General features: G+C 37.4%; 1 protein-coding gene across 2 annotated transcripts in view; it reads left to right on the forward strand.

Moving 5' to 3' along the window:
• The first annotated feature begins 44 nt into the window (after window positions 1-44).
• Window positions 45-27089, forward strand: part of GRK4 (G protein-coupled receptor kinase 4) — a 38299-nt gene continuing 11254 nt past the window's right edge. For both annotated transcript variants that reach the window (XR_003527578.1, XM_027642896.1), the window contains exons 1-9: window positions 45-321; window positions 10771-10857; window positions 11534-11646; window positions 15750-15827; window positions 16882-16982; window positions 18110-18202; window positions 19563-19626; window positions 20392-20532; window positions 22852-23042. Coding sequence is in view for 1 of the 2 variants with exons in the window: in XM_027642896.1 (XP_027498697.1) it covers window positions 270-321; window positions 10771-10857; window positions 11534-11646; window positions 15750-15827; window positions 16882-16982; window positions 18110-18202; window positions 19563-19626; window positions 20392-20532; window positions 22852-23042 (920 nt within the window). In the remaining variant the exon portion in view is untranslated. The remainder of the gene's footprint in view (window positions 322-10770; window positions 10858-11533; window positions 11647-15749; window positions 15828-16881; window positions 16983-18109; window positions 18203-19562; window positions 19627-20391; window positions 20533-22851; window positions 23043-27089) is intronic.

The following is a 27089-nucleotide window of genomic DNA, read 5'->3' on the forward strand; positions in this document are numbered from 1 at the left end:
CGGGGCGGTGCAGCCTGGGGCGGGCGGAGGAGCCATGGCCGGGGCGGGCGGGTGCTGCTCGCTCCCCGCCTCCGCCTTCGGGGAGGGGGAGCGCGGTGCCGGGGCGAGCAGCGGGTGATGGGGAAGAGGCGAGCGCGGCGCTGAGGTCCTGTGGGGCCGGATGAGCCGAGGCTTGGCGCCGCGGCGGTGGCGGGGCTGGAGGAGAGGGCGAAGGAGGCTGTAGGGGCGGCCCCCGCTCCGGTTGCCCTGAGGGGAAGGAGCCCCCGACCATGGAGATCGAGAACATCGTGGCCAACACGGTGCTGCTGAAAGCCCGGGAGGGTGAGAGCCGCGGGGAGGAGAAGCGGGAGGGCGAGGCGGGGCGGGCTGGGGGCGCACGGCGGGGGAGGAAAAGGGTCTGAGGTGAGGGGGAAAGGGGCCCGCGGGGAGGGGGAGAGGAAGTGATGGAGGAGGAGAGGGTGGGAGGGAGGAGAGGCTGCGGGCAGGGGGTCCGGGCTGGGCGGGGACCCCTCGGGGGGGGGCGGCGGGAACCGTCCCGGTGAGTCCCGGGTAGAGCCCCGAGGCACCTGCCCCGCTCCTCCCGCGGGATCAGCTTGGAGTTACAGCCGTAACTGTGGCTTTGCTTCTGAAAAAAAAAAACAAACCACCCCTTCCTCCTTCCCCCTTGATTCAAATAGTGTTTTTACCGGATGTTTTAAGAAGGTCGTTCGTCTGTAGTTCTTGGTTTGTTTATAAATATACGTGCACATGGGTATAAAGGACGAAGTGACATAAGACTTCTCTGGGAAAACCTTGCACTCCATCTTGTTGAAATTCCTGCCTGTGGAAAACAGAGCTGGTGAATGCGACCTGTACTTTGCAATCGAATATTTTGTATTAACTTAATGCAAAAGTATGCTGTTTTCCATTAGATTAGTACTTACAGTTTGACTCCCCAGAACACCTTGAGTTGGAGATTCCTCCCCTCAACTAACAAACATTTTTGATAATTAATTTAGTATAACACGTGGTTCCTGTTTAAAAAAAAATCTGAAATAAGATAGTCCTACTTCTTTTTCGTGTATTTAACTGTCCATTAAATGGCCACTTTAAAGCCTCCCCAGATTACCACTGTACTTCGTGCAGAGTGTGTTTTTCAACTATAAAATGTGCCTATTCTTTTTGGATTGGATCTTGCTTTTCTTAATTGGGTAGAGAAGTTCCATTAGGTTAGCTGGAGCTGTTCAAAGTGAGTAAGAACAACAGAATCTGCCTCTGTATGTTTTGCAAGTTCCTCCAACTCTAAATGGGTTTGGCACTTACGCCATATGTGTATCCAGTTAAATTTGCCTTAAGCAGCAGGAGAGGAAAATCAGCTTTTTGACTTTGAAGTGGGGTTTAAAAACCAGAGCAGTGATCACAATTTTGGGCCTTTTCCCAACCTTAGCTAAAGAGACCACCTCAAACTGGAGAACGTGTTTTGGCTGGTTTCACTGACGGTAACATGTCTGTGGTGGTGCTGCCTGAATTTGGAATTTGCATTAAAGTGATCTGAGAAATGAAGGGAAAGTGGAATCTGGCTCAAAACTTTACTGTGCCCAAACCCTCACCACAAAGAGTGGAGTGGTAATCTGGAAAGGCTTTTAAGTGGCTGCTTAATGTCAGGTTGCCTCTTTAGTTAAGTTTTCACTATGTTTAAAATAAATTATAGTGGTAGAACTGACCAAACAAGATATTTTAATGAACTAAATGAAAGTCTGACAGCAGCTGATGTGAAGAAGATCAGTTCTATCTGATGTGAGACTTATAAAAGTAGTGGTAATAAACTGTTACTCTTTTGTACCTTTACTTGGCCTGGGCTTTTTTGTAAGCATGCACAAAAAAATGTGATTTCTGCCTTTAAAACTCTAGAACTCCATTGATCAATTGGTATAAGGTTTTTAACCCTTTCAGGTCTGAATTCCTGTACATGGGGTACTTCTTATGTCACATTTTTCAAAACACTTGTTGAAATGAAAGTATTTTCTGACTGTTGCATGATCTCTCTGGTCTGGGAGTGTCTGGTTTGCTGCATCTGTCAGCACCATTCCCTAAAGTCCCTGTCCCAGCTCTGTTCTTATGTAGACTGCAAGGTAATGGAATTTGCTAAGTTAGTATGTGAGATAGATATTACTGAAATATATTCTTTGCTAAAAGGGCCTCACAACTGGGACAGAGGAGCAGACTTTCACATTCCTGTTACCTCACTGTATCAGGTATGGAAAGGTGGGATAGTATGGAAAAGTGCAGAATTACTGTTTCCCATGGAAGAAAGTGAAATCCTAATCCAGTATAAAATAGCAGCTTTACTTATTTTCATGTATAGGCTTGAGCCACGTCATTAATCATTTTTCTCAGTGTGGATAAGAGAGGGTGTTGACCTGGATAAATATTTCAGTTGTAAAAGTAAATGAAATAACATGTAAACTACTGTGCTCTTATTTTGTAGTTTGCAGTGACAGGTCGAAAGAAACCAGTGAGGTTTAATTATGGCTTCCATTGGTCAATCTCAGTCTAACTTGAGATTCTTTTCTGATGAAAATGAGAGCAGTAAAAGTCTGTACCCTTGAATGCATCTTACAAAGTCTTTTAACCCCAGAGATGTGGCATTTTCATTTTGCAAATATAGAAACTGAATTAAAGCTGTTGTGTACCTGTCCAGTTCTGGTGAGAGGCTATGGCAGAGGCTTAATGAGAATTCAGAAATCCTCCATAAATAGCACCAAATCATACCTGAGCACATAACCAGACCTGAGTCAAAATCATGATCCCAGATTTGTACTCATAATTTTCCTCTTATTTTAGATACTCTAATACTTGTGGATGTCAATGTATTAGGGATGTGAATATAATTTGGGGTTTACATTTGTAGGTGTGCAGGATCAGCACACCTTGAACATCCAGGTTCATGATACTGTTTAAATCTGATTTGATATGTAGAAAGTAAATTTAATCTATGTCATTAGAGAGCAAGGAACTAATTAGTGTGCTTGGAATGCATCTTTTACTGCTTTCTTCTCCTACAGAACAGAAACAAAGCAGTATTGCTCTCTGTTTCTGCACTACCTTCCACCTTCTCACTAACAGTCTTACTGTTAATTTATTTGATATTTTTTATTGTTATTTCTAATTCAATTTACATGATGATAACTTCTTTTTATGGGAGTTTACTAATCTCACTGTTTATGCCATATCCAACCCCAGCTTTCCCTCAGCCTCAAAACTTTAAATTTTGTCCATGAGAGGATGTTTACACCTTTTAATAAAACAGATTATTTTAGTAGAAGCCTCTTTCCATTAAAGACTTATAATATCTCTGTAGCAACTACAACACTTCTTTATGTGAAGAAGGAAAGCCAGGAGGATTCCTTATCTTCTTTAAATGTGACTTGGTAAATGTGGCTTGCTCTTATGGATGTCAGTGGTGGCTCATAATTCAGGACACTTGAGTGTCCCTGCTACTGGAAAATACTGTGATGACACAAAGTACCCTTTGGTACTTCATGGATCAAAGATTTAGGAGTCAGGAACTATACTGGGAGTTTTTCTTTCCTTGTCCACTTTTCCAGTTGACCTGCTTCTGCTGAGAGCTAACCTGCCCATGGAGGGATTTGCCTTCAGATGAAAACTGTAGTGCAAAGTGTTCTGGGATTCCCCATCCCAGTTTCCTGGGATAAGTGGCTGCCTGTGCCAATCCAGGTCTTTCCTCTCGTGTGTACCTTACTTTTTGAGGGAAACCTGTATGTGAGAAAGAAAAAGGGAAAACTTCCTCTTAAGGTGAACCCTGTGGTGGAACAAGCACAAGTGACTCAGTAGAAAAACAAGAGATTATAAAGCAAACTCAAAGTTGATCTTATGAGCACTGAGGTGCAGGAACTGAGATACAGAAACAGGTAAGTGTTAAGTGACAGTGATGTGTGAACTGAGGTAGCTGGTGTGAAAGCTTCCAATTCCATGTTCTCCTTACTCAGATTTTCACATACAGGGATTTTTATGTGTAAAAGAATAGTGTACAGCAATATGACTTCTAGTCGTGTACAAGAGCAGAGGAATTAGCACATTCATTTTTTCCCAGCAGAAATATCTTTGAAATTAGTATCTCTTGAAGGACACTGATGAATTTGTCTCATAAATGGAGAGAAATAATAAGTATAAACAAAGTTATTCTGAAAAAACCCTCAAAGTTCACCAAAAGACATTTGTATTTTATATTCACTTTTCTCTTTATGTTTGTATCTTCTGGGTTTTGTAGTTATTTCTATCACTCTCAGTAAATCCTTTGAGTATATGTAAGCCCCAAATTCATTTCAGCAACCCACACATTGTCTGTGATGTTTTGAAGGAAAGAAATTAATCTCTGTATGTTTTAAACTGCTTAGGAGTCTTTCTTTTTTCACTGCCTAAAGTAATAGTCTCCAAAAATACACCCAAAGGGTAGGTCTGTAGTACCTTTGAAGTCAGTGGCAGTTTACTCCAGTTGAGGATCCATGCCAAGAGTACATTTTAAACATACCTGGTCCATTTGCATCCCTTTAAAATTCATTTGTACTGCTGTGGCAGGAGCAGTTTGTAAATGGAAATTGGGTCTGCTGTTAGGCATATAATATCCTCTGTGTCCTGATTGATTTTGGCTAAATTAAGGTCATGCCTCAAGCAAACTTTCTTCCAGCTCTTGTTTGTGTTGGTTCTAGGCTGTGGTTGCAGAATGGGTGAGGAAGTTTCCAGCTGGATCCATGAACCAATCTGGGGTGTGTGGGGTTTTGTGGTGGGTTTTTTTCCTATGTTACTGGGTGTTTTGGGTTTGGGGTTTTCTTCCCAAAATTAGTTGTCAGATGGATCAGTAAGCTCCTGCAGATTTGATAATTGCTAGGTGCAGCCCAAGGATGGATTTAGCAGGAACCCTTCAGTCAGAGAGTGTGATCACAGTGTGGCTTCAGTGAATCCTGCAGGATACTTGTTTCAGCATTGAGAATTGTGTTATGAAGAACTCTTCACAGAAAGTAAGCAGTCCACTCAAAGAGTGGGTTTTATCTGTCTAGGCTTAAAGCAACTGGAATAATTCTGCAGGTGAAATACATCCTACTTTTGCTTGCAGTGTAGGGTAATAATTCAGAATAGTGTTGGTGATAGAAGGAAGGTATCCTATAATGTGTGTTTTTGTAACTAGGAAGATAATTCTAAGGAGATTGCTCAGATTGCTGCAATTTGGCTACTGAACTGAACTAAAATCTTTAAGACATTTAAGGAGTATGGACAAGGGGGAAACCAAGGCACACTCATACCCAGAAAGTCCATTCACCAACAGTAAATATGAGTTTTAACAGGAGAGTGCCAAGGCTTTTTGTAGTTGCTCTTAATTGTTGTCAATTCTTCCCTCATTTGCCTCCTATGTTCTATTGCACTCCCTTATTGAATTGTGCTTTAAATTGTTGTAAACTCATTGTGGCAGGAAACATGTCTTCCTGTGTTTGTACAGAATTATGCACAATGTCTGCCTTTTTGTCCTTTATTTAATGAGCTGTAAGAAGAATGCATGTGGGCATGTTGGAATCTTAAATAATTACATTTACTAAATAAACACAACATGAGAGATCTAGTTATTGATACACACTGCTGCTTTGGTTATGTCAAATGTGGCAATTATAGTAGAGGTTTCACGATCTACTTAAAGGAATTTTATTTCTTTAATATCTGTTGCAGTGTTGATGTCCTGTCACGATAAAAAAAAAGCCCTGTTTGTCAAGGAGTTGTCTGTGAAACCAGAGTTTTCTTACTGTTTTTTTTTTCCCTCTAGTAAATCCTGTTCATTAATTTGTTATAGACACTTCAAAATGAAATGCATACACAGATGTTACATTGTTTGATTGCAATCTTAGATTAACAAGTTCTGGTTCATATGAGTTACATGTACTTAAGTTGCTCCAAGACTTCCATTGGGTACCTAATTGCTGGAAGTGCAGGAGCTGTGCAGTGTGAATGCACCAGCATTCCTCCATGTGCACATGATCCCTGGAGTTGTGTGGAGAGCCGATGTGAAGAACCAGTTGTTCGAGTGGTTATAGCTGTGGGAACAATAAGGGATTGTGCACATAAACAAGCTGCACAAATATTCCCATCGAGAGCTGGGCTTGAGCTGCTCCCAGTGTCACTGTGCTGACAGGCAGATAAGCAGGAGGACTCCAGCATTGCCTTGCTGAAGTCCAACTCTGTGCACTTGAATCCAGGAGTGTGAGCGATATGATCTTAGAAAGGCCATAACAGTCTGTAACCTGTAGGTGTCTTTGATGTGTTTATTTATTGTACTGCTTGCATTTTTGCTTCTGTTTGCGTTCAAAAGTGCCTTGGCCTTTGAAATGCTGACGAGTTCGGTGCCTACCTTGTGCTGAAACCTGGATTTTCAGCCAGGTGGTCTTGTGAATTTACTGAGAACCAGCCAGACTGTATGTCTCATATGTCTGGGGGGAAAAAAATAAATCTTTCTCCATAGAAAAGAGTTGCCACTCTATTTAACCTAGTTGTTAAGCTGTGACCAGGCTTGTTTTTGAAGGAACAGAGATGTTGAAAAACACATCTGACCTGCAGAATGGAGAAGGTTGAGAAGGTTGCAGTGATCCCTCAAAGCAGTACCATAGGAATTGTCTCTAGAACTGGAAGCACAGCAACCTTTCTCAAGTGGTGGTGTGTGTGAACTTGTCTTCCAGCCTGAGCTCAGTGCTGCTCCAGTGTTATGGTCTGATCTGAGGACCTGAGGTGATAGTTCCCCGGTATTTTGTGTCTTGAAGGTGGATCTTTCCCAGTAAGGTTTTACCATCAAAATTTATTATTAATGGACAGTGTTTATAAATGTCTGTATAGCATAAGGCCACAGTTTAACAGGAATGTTTTGAATTATTTTTTTTTTTTAGTGAAAGGTTTTAATCCTTATTGTGAGTCGTTTAAAGGAAAATGTGTAAGAAGGAGAAGATTTGAATTCATGTGAGTTTTAAACTTGTCAGGAAACGTGTCTAGAACTGTGTCTGCTGTGGGGAAGACGTATTTTAAGGCACTGTGTGTGCCTGTGTTATTTTCATGCATCTCAGTGTAGGTGATGTAGACTTTCTGTATCAATTGTTTTGCATTTTTTCATTGAAACCATTGATTTGATTTATACAGCTAAAGGCTGTAGGGTGTCATCTTGTTGCAGTTCTATGCTTTCAGAGCTTATCTGGGTGTGGTCTAGTATGAATTTCTCAGCTGGTATCTGACAGTCTGGTTTGCGGATTCAGTTTTGCAAGAATGAGGTTGTAGCAATCGTGCACCCCCGTGAGGAGCTCTCTGCTTCTCAGCCACACAAACGGGGCTTGCCCTGCACAGGCAGGAGAGCTGAGGCACAGGGGGCCCTGAACAGCCACTGAATGTGACCACATGTGGTCTGTGTACATTTATTGGCCAAAGACAGTACGGTGCTTCTCACCGTTTTCATTCTGTTTGACAGAATCCAAATTCTCTGTCTCAAGGAAGGATGGCTTAGCAATGTTCAGTGAACAATGTGCTCAGTGAAATGAGAGTCAGTCTGCAAATCCTGCCTGTAAGAAAGATCACTGTGGCTGTTGGAAGTCCATCTGATGACTTGAAATATATTCTTATTTCTCTACATGGATTGCTTTGTTTTACCACAGCAGTTTCTTTTTTTTTTTTTTTTTTTTTTGCAACTAACTGTGGTTTTACTGATGAATAAGCCAACTACTTTGCCTTACATGCATTTTTCAAATATTTCTCTGAAGTTTAAAAAAAAAAAGTTGAGAAATTAAAACATCTAAACATCTTTCCCATACCATATTATAGTGCAATGACCTAACTGAATTTAGTATGTATCATTTTAAGAAGAGAAAACCTGTAAAGAGGCAGATGTTGAAACTGTAACTCTAAGAATTTGGGGAGGAGAAGAAGGTAAGGTCCTCATGTTCCTGCAAATTGTGGTCTCTCCCCACTCTAATGGTGTGTTGCTGCATCCACCCTTCTCTTTGTACAAGCTGAGTCGCTTCAAGTTGGACATTGTTCTTAGCCAGCAATTACATCTGAAAGAGGCAAAGTGGTAATTCATCTAAGCCACAGAGGTCAACCATAAAGCAGATTAACCTAATGGCTCTGCTGCTCTGTTGGAAAGTAAGCTGTTGGTCTTTCTGGAAGAATTTTATCTTAAGTATTTTAGAATGAGATCCAGAATAGAAGCTCTGAAATCAATATTAAGACACTTTCAAACCACAACTGTTATAATTTTATTTGATTCTTCTTTTAAACTGCTTCAGAAATGGAAAAGGATTTTGCAATTAGGGAGCAATATGACAAACAAATTGGCCTCCTGCCATAACTTTTACCAGAAATGGCTCTTTACATTACTGGGACTTACAGACTTTTACAGTGCATTTGCTGTAAATACAAGAACATTCAGTTCAGAGAAAAGAGAGCATGTTGATGTGGTTGATATTCCTAAGCACTCAGTTCTTTTGTGTCATTAATAAATTATATGTAGTCTTTATCAACTTCTATAGGATGATGAATTCAGTTGCATTCTAGCATGTGGTCTCTTTTTGTAAAATAAAGTTCATAATGGTCACATCATAAGTAACTGGCCAAATACTTGGGGCAAAAAGAAAACATGTCCAGCACTTTCTTGTGTTGTACTTGAAGTATAATGTACCAGTGATCCTCTCTTTTTTTGGGGGTTGGGGTGGTTTTGGTGTTTTTCTTTGACTGTGCTTCAGAAGATGCTGTACTTGGTGTACATAACAGTTCAGTTTTACTTCTTCCAAACAGTACTGTGGTATGAATTTGGGTCAATTTGTCATTCTTGGTCAGTACTGATTGTACAGTGTCATGCACAAATTAGTCTTTCTGGGCACTTTCTAACAGAAAAAATATAACTTCTGTGGACCTTCTGTGTATTTTTTGGTTGCATGGCTAAAATTAACACTTCTGACCATTGCTTTTCATGATCACATAATAATCTACACTCAGGCCTTGTTATTCAGTGTCTGTGTACAGGCTGTCTGTGTCAACATTCCTTGATTTTGTTTGTATTCAGTTCTCTTGGAAAAACTCTTTGCTTTGTGTGATTTGATTTTCTTCCCGCGTATATTGAACTTAAAATCAAAAGTATTTTGTTCAAGTAGTTGGAGTTTGTTTTAATGATGCTGGTAATGACAACTTCATTATTAATTCTGGTACTGCATGAAGCATGGGATGGGAAGTAGATTCCATATGTTTGTATTCTAAAGCATTGTGGAAGGTGAATGACCTGCAAAGTGATGTCAGGAAATGAAGTGCAGAAGTTTTCTTTTTAGAGAGTAAGTGTTGGTTGTCTGACACTGACTGCATTAAGTCTGCAATAATGTCTGCAAGGCAGTGTTTACAGGTTTTTTATTCCCTATTTGTTTGCTTTTCTAGGGATGCTACAGTTGAGAATGTTTTGTTGCAGCAGCACAGTGAGATGTCAGTGTTTCTGTTAGCTAGGATCATGTAAGTTTGGTACGAGCTAAGGTCCACTAAGCTGTGACTGCTCTAACTGAAATGGTGAAACTGTTCAAAAAGCTGTATGTTTGAGTGAAGGGGGGGCTTTTTTAAAAATACTTATTTTATTATTCTGAAGGTGTTAGTTCCTTTCTCCCTAAATTAATGATTTAATTTTTCAGAATTAATGATTTAATTCCGAAAGGGTTGAGTCCTCTTTGCAGCTTGGTTTCTATTCGGGTTACATGGGGTAACTCCCTTCCTTTCTCTCCCATTGTGGTTAACAGTAGGTACTGCTTTGGTGTGCTTAGAAAGTTTCTGGGCAGATTTGCTACTGTTCTGTCACGTGGAAATGCATCTGGCCGTATCACTTAGCAAAATCTTCTTTTAAAATATTTTGCAGCAAAAAATTACTCTTCTGCTGAAATGTTTTGCGTTTGCAAACATATCTATATATCTATATATCTATATAGATATGTTCCTGTGTCTAGCTCTGCTTTTTTGATAAGTATCTCCTGTAAATGAGATTACCTTGACGTGAAGAAGCCAACGTGCTAAAAGCCCAATGTAACAGAGAAGAAGTAGCACAGCTATATTTTTTGAGAAAGAATAGAAAAAATACTGTAATAGTTTTTTAAATCCATTCAATACTAATGCTGTGAAATCTGAAGCATTGAAAATATCTGAATTCCACAGCAGCCAAGTTCTTCCTGATATCCTGTATTCTACTATCATCTAGAATAAATGGTGTGTATTTGAGCTGTGCCCTCTCATTTATTAGAGGGGTCTTCCCTTACTGCCCTTGGAAAAAGAAAGAGAATATTTATGTACAACTTGATTATCCAAGAACTTTGTTCTTGGTGTTTTGTTACACAACTTTAACGTCTTCTGTTCTTTACCATGGTTGAGAGATAATTCTCAAAATTTTTTTTGTTTCTGTCTTTGATGTTTCAGTTTTGTTTGTAACCTTCAGAATACCTAGGTATTTGCCTTGTCTCTGCAGAGATATTCTGTATACACAGCCAAAATGGGAAATATTTGTCTTGTAAAAGACTTCCTGCATTTTTTAGTGTTTCATGTAGAAGTTCTTCCATATTAAGTTTGTTGTTGGTTTGGATATCCTTGCAGATGGATTTCTTTCTAGGCATGAAAGGTAGTCTGACACATCTGTGCAGAATGGAACTAATTTTATGCTGTTAATGTTATGTTTAATTTTATTCTGACATAGTATCATTTTTTACATTACTCATATTTTTCTTCTAGGCAAACGGAGTGGGCGTAGTAAAAAATGGAAAGAGATGCTGAAGTTGCCACCTGTTAGTCACTGTGAAGGTATTAGATCCTCAATTGGTAAGTGTCCTGTAGAATTAAATGGTCTGGCTGATTGTTTTTGAGAGGGAAGGGTGACAGTTTGGTGGTGTTAATGGAAAGGATTCTGTCTTGCTTCCCTCTGCTAATTGGCAAAAAAAGCTATTGAACTTTTAATATGATGGAGAATTTATGAGAAAATAAATTTATGAGAAGATAAAAGCTGTATCAGAGCTCCTTGTTTGTTAAAGGAAACTGTTCCTAAAGGATAGATTTACAAAACCATGAATTAGAAAAAGGCTTCATGTTATAAATTGAATTATGTGGTTATATATTTCACTCTTTTCCCTAATGTCTTGTAATAATTTTTTAACCTTTTTATGTTGTTATCTTGTATTCCCTCTTTCCAAACAATCTCATTTGCTTTGGTATTGCTATTTCACAATATTGTTGCTTTCTGCACCCTAACCTAAATGAAACTCAAACATATAATTCAATGTGTTTTTAGTAAATGTGATAGTCTTTAAGAGACAGATGTGACTGAAGAGTGTTTCACTTTTCTTTGGGATCATTGCATATTTATGGTATCTTTGCTAAATATGTTAACGTAAAATCTTCACGTTTCAGTGATGTTGTTCTGACCTCAAATGGGAATAAAGACTGTGATATTACAAAAATAAAAATAAATAAAGATATTTACTTATTGTTTCTTTCCCAGAAAGAGACTATAGCCAGCTTTGTGACAAGCAGCCTATAGGAAGACTTCTCTTCAGACAGTTCTGTGATTCCAGACCAGATTTGAAAAGATGCATCGAATTTCTGGATGCAGTGGTAAGCACTGAGAAATTGAAGATGGTTACCAATAGGCAATTGCTTATACACTGTATGTAAACATTTGATTTTTGTGCTGTCTTTGGCTGGAATAGATTAGTTGTCTTCAATGTAGCTCATGCTGTGCTATGTTTTGGATTTTTGACCGAAACAGTGTTGATAACTATAATGTTTTAGTTCTTGCTGAGCAATAATTACACAACGTCAAGGCCTTCAGTGTTTCTCCTGCTGCCCTAGAAGTGAGTGGGCTGGGGGTGCACAAGAAGTTGGGAGTGGACACAGCCAGGACAGCTGACCCCAAGGAATATCCCATACCATATGGTGCTGTGCTCAGCAATAAAAGCTGGGGAAAGAAAGAGAAAGGGGGGAAGTTAGAATTTGGTGTTTGTCATGCCAGCTAGCTGTTAGCATGATGATGAAGCCCTGCTTTCCTGGAAATGGCTAAATGCCTCCCTGCCAGTGGGAAGAAATTAGTTTATGTCTTACTTTGCTTTGCTTGTACGTGCAGCTTTGCTTTATCAAATTGTCTTTGATTTAAGCCACAGGATTTCTCACTTCTGCTCTTCTGATTATCAGTGGGGGGAAGTGAGTGAGAGGCTGTGTGGGGCTTAACTGCCTCCTAGGGTTAGCTCACAACAGTTTATTAGTTTTCTCTACACGTGTCTGTTCCCTAATGCCACGTCCATGAAAATATAGTGTGATCTACCCTGTGCCAACTGTAAAGCTTAACTTCTGATGTATGTCAAAAAGCTGTCTCTATCACTTTAAGGAAAATGTTTAATATTTACTGTATAAGCTCTGCCATCCTGGTATGGTCAGAGCTACAAACATGGGCATGATGGGAAAGAGAGAAGGAATTTCAGGAAGACATGCTGTTTAACTTCTTAAGCCTGAAAGAGTGTCTGTAGGATGATTATGACTATACTCAGACTTGAAAATCTTATAAACAGAGGCTTGGAAATGTTGCAACTTGCATGGAAGCCCTAGGCTAGACAGCATGTGCTAATTAAAAACAACACAATGGAGATGGAAATTCAGGGAACCATCTATGGAAGGAGAAAAACCAGATTTTCAGAGACCAAGGGAAAAAGTCTTGATACATTTGCATCTTGGTGTATCTAATGCTGAAGAATGAGGGGAGGAAGGAAGTGTGCCCACAGCCATTTTTGTAAAAATCCTCAGACAAAACCCTCTTCACGAGGGGAAAAGTGATGAGAAAATTAGGCAGGCACACAACAGCCCTTAAGAGGAGAGAATAATAGCTCAGGGCTTTTTATTCTTTGTCCCTTATAGTTAATCCAAGAGCAATGAGATATAGGCTTAAACTGAGATTGCTGCCAAAAGAAAAGCTTTTTTTCTATTCCACCCATTTTTGTTCTTAATTCAGGATAACAAATAACTAAAGAATGTAGAAATGGGGTAGTGCTGCTGCTTACATGCATCCCCAAAACACAGTATCCAAATGCAAAATGCTCTGAAAGAGGCAAGGTGTAAGGAAGTACATGGGATTATTGCTGTGCCTCCCGCTTCACTGTGTCTGCCCCTCGTGGGAGTATAAACTGAGTCACTAGGTCAGCTAAAAAGGAATTTGAGTGCCAAATAAGTACAATTGCTTTATATTTGTCAGTGAATCCTTATGGAATTAGGCTTCCTCCCCAGATGCATTTCCCCATATTTTTGTGACTCCTGGGAGCTGTTCTAGCACCAAATTCCAGAGATCGGTTTGGAGACATGGAATGGATCGGATGGAAATCCCGAACAGCAGAGCTCATATCCTGGGGTGAATGGAAACCAGAGCACAGTGGGGAGACCACTGACAACTGTGGGTGTACCCAAATGGTTACGACTTCTGTGTGCATTTTTAATCCTTAAAAGCTTAGCTGGAGAGTAGCAGAATCTTTGGCAGCACAAAAGAGAAAAAACCTTAGGTGTGACTGTAAAGCAGGTGTGCCTTTGCTCTGCAGATGTCAGTTTTCAGGTGGAATTGTCTCTAAGAACTGTTTTACACTAACTGAAAAAACTGAATTATTTTGAAATATACAACCTGTAATGTTACGTAGATTACAGCACTTCTTCTGTGAATTAATGAAGACTGTCATAACTAAAATAATTTGATGTAAGGGTTGGTTTCACAATTTACTTTTCTTTTTTTAAAATGTATTGTTTAACTTCCATTTGAAAAATCACGGTGAAGAATTATCCTTGGGAATCACTGGATACACGTGCATCCCAAAATACAATATCTGCCTCCCATCTTAATTGATAGGGCTTTCTGACTCTTACATGAAGCAATGTGATTTCAGCAGCGTGATTATTTCAGGAGTCCAAAATCAAAGTAGTAAAATACTGTGTTGTCTACCTGTAGTGATTACTAAGACTGGTAAGCTCCAACTCTTGAGAAGGTGTGACCTTAACATCTGGAGTCAGCTTGGCTTTACAGAAAGAAGAGCTGTGAAATAATTGAATATAAGTGAAAGAAATTAAAGTGAGGAATTACAGTTATCCAGTCTAGTGACTCATTTCACTAGCTGGGGGTAGGGTTACTTAAGTATGAAAAGGAATGGGTGGCAGCTCAAACTTCCCTCTTAAGCTCTGTGAGTAACAGGATTAATTGGAAAGGCCATCTCTCAAACTTCCTTTTAAATTGCAGTATCCTCTTAAAACATTATGCCTGACTATTTGTACTGAATTAGTGACCTCTTTCGCATAATTGAAAATGTTAAAGGTGCTAAGTGCACTGCTGAACTTTTGGTTGATGAACTTTTCTGACCTGCTCAGGTTGTTTGGTAGTTCCAGAATTCCTTACCATTAGACTTTTTGTAGTGGAATGGAAATGGCAAAAGCAATGGCTTGCAACTGTTAGTGGATTTGAGTACTGGGCTGAAGTGGGTGATACCATAATGTCTCAGCAGAAAAAGATGCTGATGACTTAGTAGTGAGTCAGTGTGGGTTAGTTGTGATTAGTTGCAGAACTGGAGATCAGGGATTCTGTTATTCCCAGTATTGTGTGTGTGTGTGTGTATGTTTGGTTCTTGAAGTGTCATTTTTCAGTGTTCTAGTTTTCTTAATAAAGGTAAATAACTTCTGATTAGATCAATCACTTGGAACTTCCTGTGAGGTTCCTAATGGTTGTTATCCTAATATGCCCAACTGTTTTGTATGATAGTCCTCCATTCTGGAAGTCTGCCATATATTCTTTGTTCCTAGGTACGTGCATTTACATTCTGAAATGTGAAATAACCTTTGATTGAGTTGGCACAGCTTATGAACCTAATTCAGGTTGCTGGTTGAGATTGCTCTTTTCTAACTCATCTTTCCCCAGATTTTGTGTTGTCTTTGAATGTTGTAACTTCTGATGTTTGCTTCTAGATTATTCCTTAAAATTATGAGTAGTAAGTAGTCCTTGGAGTTTTCCAGTTTCAGTAACTGTGTGATGGTTTGTTGGTTGTGGGTTTTTTTCCATAAGTAGCTGCCTCTGTTCAGCTGCCAGTTGTTTATCTGCAAAATGCACTGTATTGCACAAGGCTGTTTTTCTACATCTCAGTATCAAATATTACTAAGTCAAAACCTGACAAATTTTGTATCTGCTCAGTTTTTCAAAGAATGAAGCAGGGTTTGGTTTAGGTCTCACTTATTTCCAGTTAACATAACCTTGTAGAAAGGTGGTTTTTACCAAGACTGTAGCTAAGAAGAATACACGAAGGAAAACAAGTACAGTGAAGAAAAAGCTGATAATTGTACTCTTATTGTTTTCCATCTGGATCATTGTGTCCTACAATGCTACATAAATACTATTTCATTATAATTGATCTAATTTAACCTCTAGGATGGAGTTTCTATAGTTGCATTTAGACTAATTTTTAGGTCTTGTATGTTTTCCAAAGGTTAAATCCCATATGCTTTTCTTTTTCCTTAAGACTGTTCTTCATATGTTTCACTATATAGCCTAAAAATCTAAATAGATTTTAAACAATGAGAGCCTTCAGTTCCTTTCATATTAAGAGTATTGTGTTATTGATGATAAAATTTACCTACCATCATGTAAAAGACTTAAGTGCCAAATAGCTCTGAACATAATTTAATTTTCAATTCCATTCCCCTAGGCAGAATATGAGGTATCTTCAGATGAAAAGCGTATAGACTGTGGCCTCAAAGTTTTAGAGACGTACTTCACTAATGGGGTAAATATGTTATATTACAAAATATTTTCCCAAGCGTTTTGAAAACAAATGTCAGATAAATAGATTGAAATGTTTGCATTGTTTTTTAGTAAGTTGACTTTCAAACTTCATTAGTCCTATTTTTATCTTTCTGAGAGGTGGGCTCTAAAATTCTGCTCAATCAACTTGAGCAGAAAACTTGACTGATCTCTGCTTTTAAGACTACTATGACTACCATTTATTCTCCATTGAACACCTAAAGAAAAATTAATAACGAATTAACTCAGAATTTTGTGATCTGAAGATGAGAAATTCTTGGGTTTCTCTCAGACTTTGGTTGCTTTGCTGTATATCTGCAGAATTGCTGCAGGTTTTTGTGAAGTGAAATACTCTTTTCTTCTGGAGCATTCTGGTTTTTCATTTTCCATGGTGATCATTAATAGCTGATTTTTTGCGTTTATTAAGAGTCTCTTTTTTGATCTCCAGCTGAAGCTTTTCTGTGGGTATATAATTAGACATTTACTTTCTATGAATAGATGCTCCTTCTGCTTCTCTGGTCATCTTATACAAAAGAAGGTCTTGAAGATGCCTCAAAAGCAGATAAAATTAAATTTGCTACGTCTCTGCCGAGAATTTCTTTGGTAGTACCATAAGTCACACGCAGTTTTTTGCAAATCATCCCTCCCCCCAGATTTCTTTGGTCTGGTTTGAAATAGTTTCCCAACTTGTGTTTATGTTTCTTTCTCCTTTTTTTCCTCTTGCCAAGGGAAATAGATGACTTGTTTTTGTGGTGGTAGACTTATGGAAAGAAAAAGAAATTTGACTTATTGCCAAGTTTGTTTCCCCAGATACTGAAGCAGTAAATAGCTGGAATAGCTTTCAATACATTTTTCTGTAATAGGGAATAAATAAAAACTTTGTTCAAATATGACTTTCTTGATTTTTCTCATTAGCCAAACCATTTCTTTTCTTTTCCTGTATTAAAGATTTAATTTCATGTTGAATACAGAACTTTTTCTATTGATTTAGAAAATTGCTGTAATTGTTGCTTTTCTTTCTTTTTTATTATGTCAAGTCTGCAGCACACTTGCCAGAAATACCTCAGGAAACAGTAAATGAATGTAAAGCAAGACTGGAAAAGAACCCTTCTAAGGATCTTTTTATGGACTGTACTAGGTAAGTTAAAAATGCCTAGTTCTAAGTTTGAGTATCACAAGAGAAATTCGTGTGTTTCTAAGAAAAATGGAAGATGAAGTTGTTACACCCAGAAGTATTTGGTCTCTGAAATGAGCATAGATAAGAAATTTGGAACAGATTTATCAGAGAGCTAGGTTTCCTTCAGATGTGATTTAGATGTTTGACTTTTGCTGAGCTTTTTCTTTAATGCTATTTTTGCATAAAATCACACTGGTGTCTTTATTATATTCTTACCTTTTGAGTGACTTCTTTCCATGATGAAGGTACTCCTTGAAATGTGAAGTTGTAAACTGGAACTTGAAAAGTTTCTGAAAACAATTTTACACAGTTTAAGGTTCTTGAAAACAGGTTGAACTGGGGCCAACAGTTATGTTCCACTGAGATGACTGACTAGAGGATCTCTTGTGATAGTTAACAGTAAAGAATACAACTTGGTTTTGTTCTGAAGTCTAGGATTTCACACCGTAGTAGCAGGGGAGGCTTTTCTTGGAGGGATGATACATGTTTACGAGTGTTACATGTCTTTTGAAGCCTTTATGTTTCTCATATTTCTGGTTCTTCAAGGCATGCTTGATCATGTCTGAAGGATTGCTTCATGTTTTGTCACTGCTTGGGTCATCTCCCTGACAACAAAAATAAGCATGCTTTATAACAACCTGAGATTGAAAGATTGAAAGGGATGTGTGAGAAGACCTAGTGAAACATGTCTCAAAGGGAGTATCTCATGTAGGTCATCCCCTTTTCTCTCTGTGGTAAATGCCTTTATACAGTTTGAATTAATTGTTTTCCTCCCCATGTCCATCTCGGTGTGTTTCATTTAAGGGAATGATAAGGTGCCTGGTGTTCAGGTATGGATATGGCATTTAGTACTTCAATTTCGAATCCTAGAATAAAATTTCATTTACCACTCTCCAAAGAATGTGTGAAACCTTTTAAATACTTTCAGACATCATATTTGCGAGGTCATTCATGGGTAAAACAGCTGCCGAAAGGCTGATATTTGGGTGGGTTTGAATATGTGTTGGTAGATTGATAGCATCTCCTGCTTCATCGTTTGTTTTTTCAGAATAAGATGGGTTTTATTTTTCTGTTTATTTTCCTGCTAGAATTGTCCATGAATACCTAAGCAAAAGACCTTTTGAAGCTTACCAAGAAAGTGTGTATTTTTCCCGTTTCTTACAGTGGAAATGGCTGGAAAAGTAAGTTTATTTATAATGTTTGCATTATAATTTAGTTTTGCTTTGAGACAAATTCTGCTCGTTATGCTAGAAATGCTCTAAAGCTCTAATGAATGACTGCCTGTCTAAGAAATTGTGATCTGGAAGACAAGATGTAAAGGATGATGTTGATGGGACAACAAGAGAACCAGTACTCCAATGGAACTATCTGTCTGGTAGTGTTTGAGTGGTAAATTTGTATTGGGTAAATGGAAATTCATTATCATATAAATATATGTTTGGCTGTCAAGTGTGCAATGGAATACCAATATTGCTTGGGAATGCTCCCATCCTTAGTTTCAAACCTTGTCTAATTGGTGGTTAATAAGCAGATTAATCTAGTTTTATAACCCACTGGATGCTTGAGTAACTAATCAGTTTTTTAGGGCAGTACAGAGACAGATCTAGTACTTACAAGATGGTAAGATTTATATATATTTTAGAATCTAGTTTGGGCTTTTAAATCAATACTAAGTAAGTGTCTAGACTCTTTCAGAAGACTGAGATTGCTACAAATTGATTCCAGTTCAGCCCTGTTGGGTAATGTGATCACATATTCAAACATTAAGGTGCTTGAACATTATTTTTGTTGTAAATTCCAATTACCCAATGTCTTTATTTTACTGAATTGGTAGCAGAAGCCAGTAAGAGAACTAGAGGAGTTCTTCAAATTCTCTACTAAATGAACCTCCATGTGTTGTCCTGAGAAAAAACCTGCATTAACAATGAATACTCATTTAAAACAGAATGCAGAAAAACCCACTGCCATGGAATAGCCCTGCTCTGACACATTTGGGAGAATTTTAGCATAGAATGGTTAACAGCTCTACTGCCTCCAGTTACCTGTTCCTCTTCCACTACATCAACACCTTAATAATTCAACTCTTGAACTGCTCTTGCATACCACAACTCTTTCTTTTTTGAAAAAGCAAGGTCAAATGAGAAATGGCTTATCTTTTAAATGCTACATTGTAAGCATGATGTGACTGCAATGCATGTCAGCCTACTGCAGCTAAGGGAGCAGCAGGACTTGAGAAATTGTCTGTGATGAGAACACATAAGGCTCTAACTGTAAACACAAAGGGCCAAGCTGACCAGCTCTTCTTCCTGCTGTTGGGAGTGTCTGGTGACCACATGAGGGAGCCCACGTTTCTAAACAGAGCACCCCTTTTCGTTTGAAATTCAGTTTATTACAGTGCTGTCTTCGTGAGGCAAAAGCAACATTTGTTCAGAAATATGTCATAGAACAGGAAGGAGAAAATCAAGACAGACCTCGGGATGGGGAGGGGATTACTGGCGTTTGTGATTTCTGTTGCAGTAATTGTTTCTTTCTGTTAATCAGGCAACCAGTAACCAAACACACATTTAGGCATTACCGAGTCCTAGGCAAAGGTGGATTTGGAGAGGTGAGTATAAAAGTATCTTTCTGTGAGGCAGTTCCTAAGAAAAAAAGAAAGGTTAATACAGAGGAGAGGCTGTTTAAGTCTTGTCTCCATCAATCTACATTTGACACATCACCTGGCAAACTGTTGTCAGTCTGAACTGTTTTCTTTTAATGTGTTAGTTTCAGAATTGTGGGTTGTGCACAAAGTTGGAGAAAACTTCCACTGACTGACAACAGTTGCTTCTATTTAGAAATTTCATTTGGCAGTGAAAATTTAGTTTGTATTTAATAATTATATAGAATATTTATGAGCCTAAAATAAAATCTATAGATTTTATTAATTCTATTTATAATTAATGGAACTTTTTCCTCCCCTATGTATTTTAACCAGAACCCTATATTGAAGAGGAAGTAGGGTTACTAAATTACCATAATCTTTCACCTGTTTGATTGTGATGTGGATATTTGTCCTCTGTCCTGCTTGTCTAGACACACACTGTTATCACAGTCAGTTGTTCACTAACACAAGATCCACAGTTTTCCTGAATTATTCAACCCCAACAGAAATGGGTTTGCCTCTGTATAATCACTTCTTCTATTCTGTTACAACATTTGTGACCCTTTAAAGTTGTTTCATGAGTGAAAGCTCTGTATTGATGCTTACAGATCATCATTTTCTGAGAGCATGAAAGAGTTTGAAAAGAAAATGAAATTATTTAAAAATTCTTTAAAATAAAAACTCTAAATAAATCCCTAGCATCTCTGACACACCATCCTTCTTTTTCAGGTGTGTGCCTGTCAAGTACGGGCAACAGGAAAAATGTATGCTTGTAAAAAGCTAGAAAAAAAGAGAATAAAGAAGAGGAAAGGAGAATCAATGGCTCTGAATGAAAAAAGAATTCTAGAAAAAGTGAATAGTAGGTTTGTAGTAAGTATCTACTTCTGATCTTATTTTCAGAAACGTGTCTCTATTTACTTCGTTCAGTTTCTTCCAGGAGCTTATGGGCACAAGACTCATTTTTTAATTTATTTAGAGATTGCATGACTGTTGAGAAAAATCTTGATACAATAATAAGTATCTTTTATGTGTTATTGTGGGTAGTTCAGAGGACTTTTTTTATTCAATATTGAATTGGTTTTAGTCTACCTGCTTTTTTTCTCACTTACAGCCAGAACATTTAATGTACTTCAGCATGCTGATGCAACTGAAACTTTGTCCTCTGTTTAACAGTTGAGTTTCTATATCCTTGAGTATTTTTGTAGCGTTTGTTACTCTATTGCTTATATATTCCAAGATAAACATGACATTTTAATTGTATATTGATTCAGGTTATATTGCTTTGCTGTGTGCTAAGGCTTAAAGAGGTGTCTTGAATGTGAAACAATCAACTTTTTGATAGAACTTCCATGGACTGAAAATCTTAGTTTTAATACTTAAACCTGATGCTGTTATGTATACTATGGTCTCTTAGTAGCTCTAATTACTAAGCAGTGAAATAACTTAGAATGAGCAAAGATATACCAAGTAAAATTTACCCCAGGTAATGTTTACTTTTTAATTAAAATGTTGTCATCTAAATGTTAATTTAAAATGCATTCTGCTTTGGTTTTAAATCCATTTACTGATAAATTTTGTATTGCTGCTCAGAGACGATTTTGAAGTACCTGTTTCAGAGGATAGTGAAAGTTATTTATAAATATATATGTATAAAAAATGTATGTATTTTCCAATAAGCTTTGTGTAATAAAAAAAAATCCCATACAATACTGCCAGCTAAAAGAAAAAGTAAGAACCTACTGGCCAGATACATTAATATTTTAAACTATTGTAAATTATGCTTTTGTATAAATATGCTAATGTTATTTTTGCACAAGGCTTCTGGGCTTGAATTGATTGAAACTGAATCCAGAAAGTACCTGAATTGATCCATGAATTACTATAACAGTGAAACTTCTATTTTTGAATGACATTTTTTTCAGCATATGTAAATACTCTAAATCAATAATTGATCAAAGTCAAAATTGAAATCACTTTATAAAATTGAGCACGAGTTATTTTCCACTTGCTATTCAATGGGGGTTTTTGGTGCAACAGGAAAGATGTGGATCTCAGATCTACAGTAATACTGGGTTGGGAGTGGGTAGATAATTTGTCATGCCTGTATCACAAGTAAAGTCATTAATAGCTGGACATATCAAAAAAAATGCCCCAAGTAGCTGATTTCTGTATTTATTTCGTTTTCTTAATTGGTGTTTGATTTATGCTTCCGAAGGAAGTGTTTGGACCTATTACTGAATTAGGGCCATTATTTACTTGTATTGCATTTAAAAATATGTTTATTGAGTAAAAGAAAAATCCTACTGATTTTAACCCAACTAGCTTACCTAATGAAAGCTAGGTATATGTTTGAATTCCATTGCTCTTAGTATGAGTTAGGTTATCTTTGTAGGTAATTTTGAAGATCCTGGCAGATAATCATCAGCAGAGCTGAGCCTTTTCTATTGAAAATGAATTTGTAACTTCAACTGCATATGTTAAATTTTGTAATATATTACATTGTGTTAAAGTGAGGTGGGTTTTTTGAATTCATAAGTTTACTTTAAAAGTTTAAATCCACTTTAAAAACTTTTACCTAAAACCTGAAAAAAATCCTGGTGTTCTTCCTTGCCTATCAGCACCACATTGCAAATACAGGGAGAAGAAAGACTATAAAGAGCTGTACTGAGTCTTTACTGTTGACAAGTTTTCAATCAGGGAAATATGCAGTCACTTGGAGGGTTAGAGATAGAAACTACACATTTGATCTTAAATAATTTCTTGAGTTTCTTTAATGTAGAGCAATTTTGAGTCTCGTAGAAGTTCAGGAAGATGGTTTGGCAATGCAAAATTCCTGAGGTACTAATAAAATAAGTAAATGGGCATGTTATCTGGACAAAGAGTAATACAGGTAGTGTGCAGCTGAGGGGCATCATCAATAACTATTTTCTGGGTGGAGCTCTATGGTGTCTAAACAGATTTTCACTAAATTTTTGTCTGGTGGTGTAGGGTTTGTCTATACAGGCAAATTAGTCTGTATTCCTTTGTGTTTTCAAGTTCTCTGTAGGAGTGATTTTCTACTTGCCTGTTTTGTTATTTTTGTTTTAAAAAAGGGATTCACATATTGATTGTATTGGAAAAAAGAGCTATAAATTGTTTTGGGGTCTGTGAATGACTAATGGTGCTCTTCTCGCCCTGCCCCATTTTTAGGTTAGTTTATCCTATACGTACGAAACGAAAGATGCCCTGTGTTTAGTATTAACCATAATGAATGGAGGGGATCTGAAGTTTCACATATATAACATGGGAAATCCTGGCTTTGATGAAGAAAGGGCTATTTTCTATGCTGCAGAACTGTGCTGTGGCCTGGAGGATTTGCAGAGGGAGAGAATTGTTTACAGGTGAGTATTATCTGCAGTCACTGGTACCTTTCCACGTCTGTTCAGCACTGAATGTATTAATTGTTTTCCACTAGAACAAGTTCACAGTAAAAGAAACAAAAAAAAATTCATGTCCTTTTCATGGCATGTCCTTCAGAATTACTGATCTTATTTGTCTTCTTACTGTTAATTTAGGTCTGTATGCTTGATACATTTTAAAATATTATAAAATTGATTCAAAGTTTGTTTGAAAAATGAAAATAATTTATGATTTACAAAGCAAATTAATTTTTAATTCAAGTAAGTTTTAGGAATATGGGATTGTACTCCTACCCAATCCAAAGTAGTTCACAGAAGGCTATAGAAATAACAAGCATTGCATGTTATGATCATGAGGGTAAAATGATAGTCATAGTCCATATGAAAAACTTCTTCTGTTTTTATTTCAGGTTCCTCCAATAAACACATTATTGCTTTTGAATTAATTAAACTATCAGAAGCTTTCTGCATTGTAATTGAGATTGTATGATCTTGCTGCTGTTTTCTGTACATACCTCATTTAACCCCTGGTATGCATCAATATTGCAGAACAAGCAAAACAAACTTCATGGTGGACCAAGAATGCTTTCTATTTTGTAACACCTAGTACCAATTCTTTCAAAGAAGATCTAAAGTCTAACTTAATATAGTGAGTCTTAGTCTTTTCCCTCCCCAATACAGAAGACCAACACACACACACAGAGCAGAAAGCAGCAGAACCACAGAGTAAATCAGACTTCTGTTGGTGGTTGGATGTGGTTCCCTAGAGAATTTGGCCAATCTTGCGATGTCACACGGTGTGTTCTGGCACAGATGTAGGAGGGAAGCTCAGATGAAAGATCTGATCGGCTACAAGTAGGTCATTTCACATTGCCCAAGTGAAAACAAAACTGGTTGTTTAAAATGTAAAACAACAACAGCAAAAAACCCCAAACAAAACAAAAACCCCCAAACCACAGCCCTCCCATTTAATCCCAACTTTTTAGCTATTTGCCTACAAGAAGACCTTCAAACACATATGTCAAATCCTAATGTTTTCTGTCTCTGATTCCAGATCTTGGAGTGGTCATGCTTTCTTCTGGAGCAGTCTTGATGGCTAGAGCTCTGCCCTGTTTGGTGCTATTATATAATCAGTTTCCAATTATTAAGAAATCACATTAGCTTAAATTTATGAGCATGGAAAAAAGTGGTTTCACAACCAGTTCTGAGTAAAATTGTCTCTTAATTAGAAGCATTATTTTTAGTCTTCTGCTCATACCAAAATGAAGAAGTGAGAGGCAGTTACCTGTACTTGTGTTGGAAACTGAAGAATTTATAAACTCAGAGGAAAAAGAAGGTCTTAAATTTAATCATAATACCTGGGAGTCTTCAGAATGTCACCAATTACAGTGATGTGTTACACAATCAAAATTCTCTATCTTGCATTTTAATAGAAATACATTTAAGCAGCAATACAGTGATTAAATATGTTTAGTAAAACAAAAAGGTTGGGAAAATTTGTCGTAATTATTTTATTCTCACTAAAGAAGTTATGGTGGCAACCTCCAGTCTTAATGTTGTTGTGGAAAGGGAGAACATAATGAAGCACATATTCATTGATTCCATGATTAATTTTTCAAAATTACGGTAACTAGTATTTTACATTCTCCAGGACAAGAAAATACAGAAGGAAAGTTTTTCTTATATTTGCTGTTCCTCTGAAATTAGAAATAGTTCTTTTTCTTATTACCATATCTCAAAATACCTTACTGTGTTTGTTTTCTAACTTTAAAAGATTTTTAACTCTTTTTAGACAAATAGCTTAACCTGTTAAGGTGGACTTTAATTCTGTAACATATTGTGGTAAAATATTTTCTTGAGAATGGGTTTTTGTGTCTGTCCATCTAAAATGGCAGTTTTAGTGTAGGTCAGTCATGTTAAAATGTATTATAAATGTATTGTATTTGGGATTTGCTGCCATCAGTGGCAAAATACCTCATACAGTGGAAAAACATACCCTAATTTTCCATTGATACCAGTTTTCTTCTGTGTACTTCTTGTGTCTTTTTCCCAGTTATTATTGTATTTCCAGCAGTGGTGTTAGGACTGTTTGTAGGACCCTGGAGTCAGTTGAGCCATTTTATTAGTGGGGTTCCCACTGGATTAAAAGAACAGATGTAGACCTGGAAGGAGGGCCCTGCCCTGCCCAGTGACAGCAATTGAGCCGGTTTGCTTGTTCAGTGGGAGCTTGTGAAACTATCTGTGACTTCCCATATGGTGCTGACGTTAGAAAAACAAACAGACAGAGGCAGTAGTGGAGCTATTCATCCATCTGCTGCATTTAAAGTCTGGTAATACTTAGAGCTGAGTCAGTTTTACATAAGTCAGAGCGAGGAACAAGTGCCTGCTTTCCAAAAGGGACTTAATTGGTGGAGTTTCCTGCAGGAGTTAGCCATCTAAAAAAGGATGGCTGTGGTTTTATCAGATAAGTTGCTTGAATACCTAGATTCTCCTCACAAACCCATGTACATACCCACAGTGCCACTGAATATGCCTGGAAGCTAAAGATCAGGCTCAAAGGCCTGTTGAAGCTGTAGTGGATAAACCCAAGCAGCTCCTTGCCTGCCTCGTGCCTCTGCTCAGAGCAGACATCTGTGCAGTGAAATCCAGGAAGGGTTTCTCTCTAGAAATTTTCTCTGTAGGAAGGCTGGTGTTAGTTATGGCATAAATAGACTAGTGCTTGTCTAGTCCAAATTAAAATACAGAATTTTATTCAACTTTTTTAATAAACCTCTTAGTTTTGTGAGCTTTGCAGTCGTCCAGCCTTTCTCTGATTCATAAGGGAAAGCTGCTGCCTCTGTTGATAGAATTACATTGCCACCTCTCACTCTGAGCTTGGTCATCCAGTGCAGGGTGTCTGTGTATTCCAACAGAAAGTGAGATTTCAGGCTCTGTTGTGGTGTAGGAAGGGAAGAGGGAGAAGGCTGATAGCCCAAATCTGGCATCCCAGGACTAGGACTTGTAGCTGAATGCTTCCAAAAGCTGACTTCTTCGTGCTGCTAGGTCAAGAAACTAATAGCATTAAAGAGATGGAATTTTGGCTGGAAATGAGTTTTACTATGGACTAACCAAAATCATGTCAGACCAGAATAAGCTTCTGTTAAGCAGAAGATGTTGCTATTGAGTATTAGGTTTTAGGTTGGGCTTTAATCAGCTGTTTTGGAGATGGAAATCCTTAAACTTGTTTACTTGAGTTAAATTGAGCATATATTTTGTGCTTTAAAGTAGGTGTGTTTCTACCTAAAGTTTGAGCTGAATTTTCTTCTGCTTTTTTGATACTGATGTGGAGTTTTTAATTTTTTGGGTTTTTTAAACTCTGATCTATCCTGATTTCTCTGATATTGTAATATCATATCTAACATCAAATTATTAACATTATGGGGTTCGAATAGACTTAAAAGCATTAGAAACAGAGTATCTTTCTGACTTCTTTGTACAGTTAATCTAATAAGATAATGAAACTTTAACATGAATAAACATATTTCAGAACAAAAGGAAAAAAGTATATAGATTTCTTGGTGAACAAGTTGTATGTGTGTGCATTTTACTCTCATTTAGAATGTCAGTTCTAGAGTCATTCTTGCTAAAATTGCTTCTTTTACATTATTCAGTCTTTTCTGCTTGTATAGATTAACTGTTCTTGTCACACTCATATGTATACCCATATATGTACATATTGTTTTTAATAATCTATTCCAATAATAACTAACTTTTTAACCAAGTACTGGTTTTTACTTGTCTATTTCTGGCTTTATGATATTTATGATGGAATAAATCTTAGAGACTGTATTGCAGTCATATACTTTCTGATGGACAAATATGTATATATGGTATACATTAACAGTATACATTATAAATGATTATCTACATTATTATAATTAATAATGTGCATTATATATTTTATGCATATATTTCATGCCTATATATGTTTGTATGTATATAAGTTCTCAATAGAATCTGCTAGAAGATAAATCCTATAAGTAACCTCTG

Source organism: Corapipo altera, unplaced genomic scaffold (assembly GCF_003945725.1).
Source record: "Corapipo altera isolate COAL_440 unplaced genomic scaffold, ASM394572v1 22, whole genome shotgun sequence".
Classification (NCBI taxonomy): Eukaryota; Metazoa; Chordata; class Aves; order Passeriformes; family Pipridae; genus Corapipo; species Corapipo altera.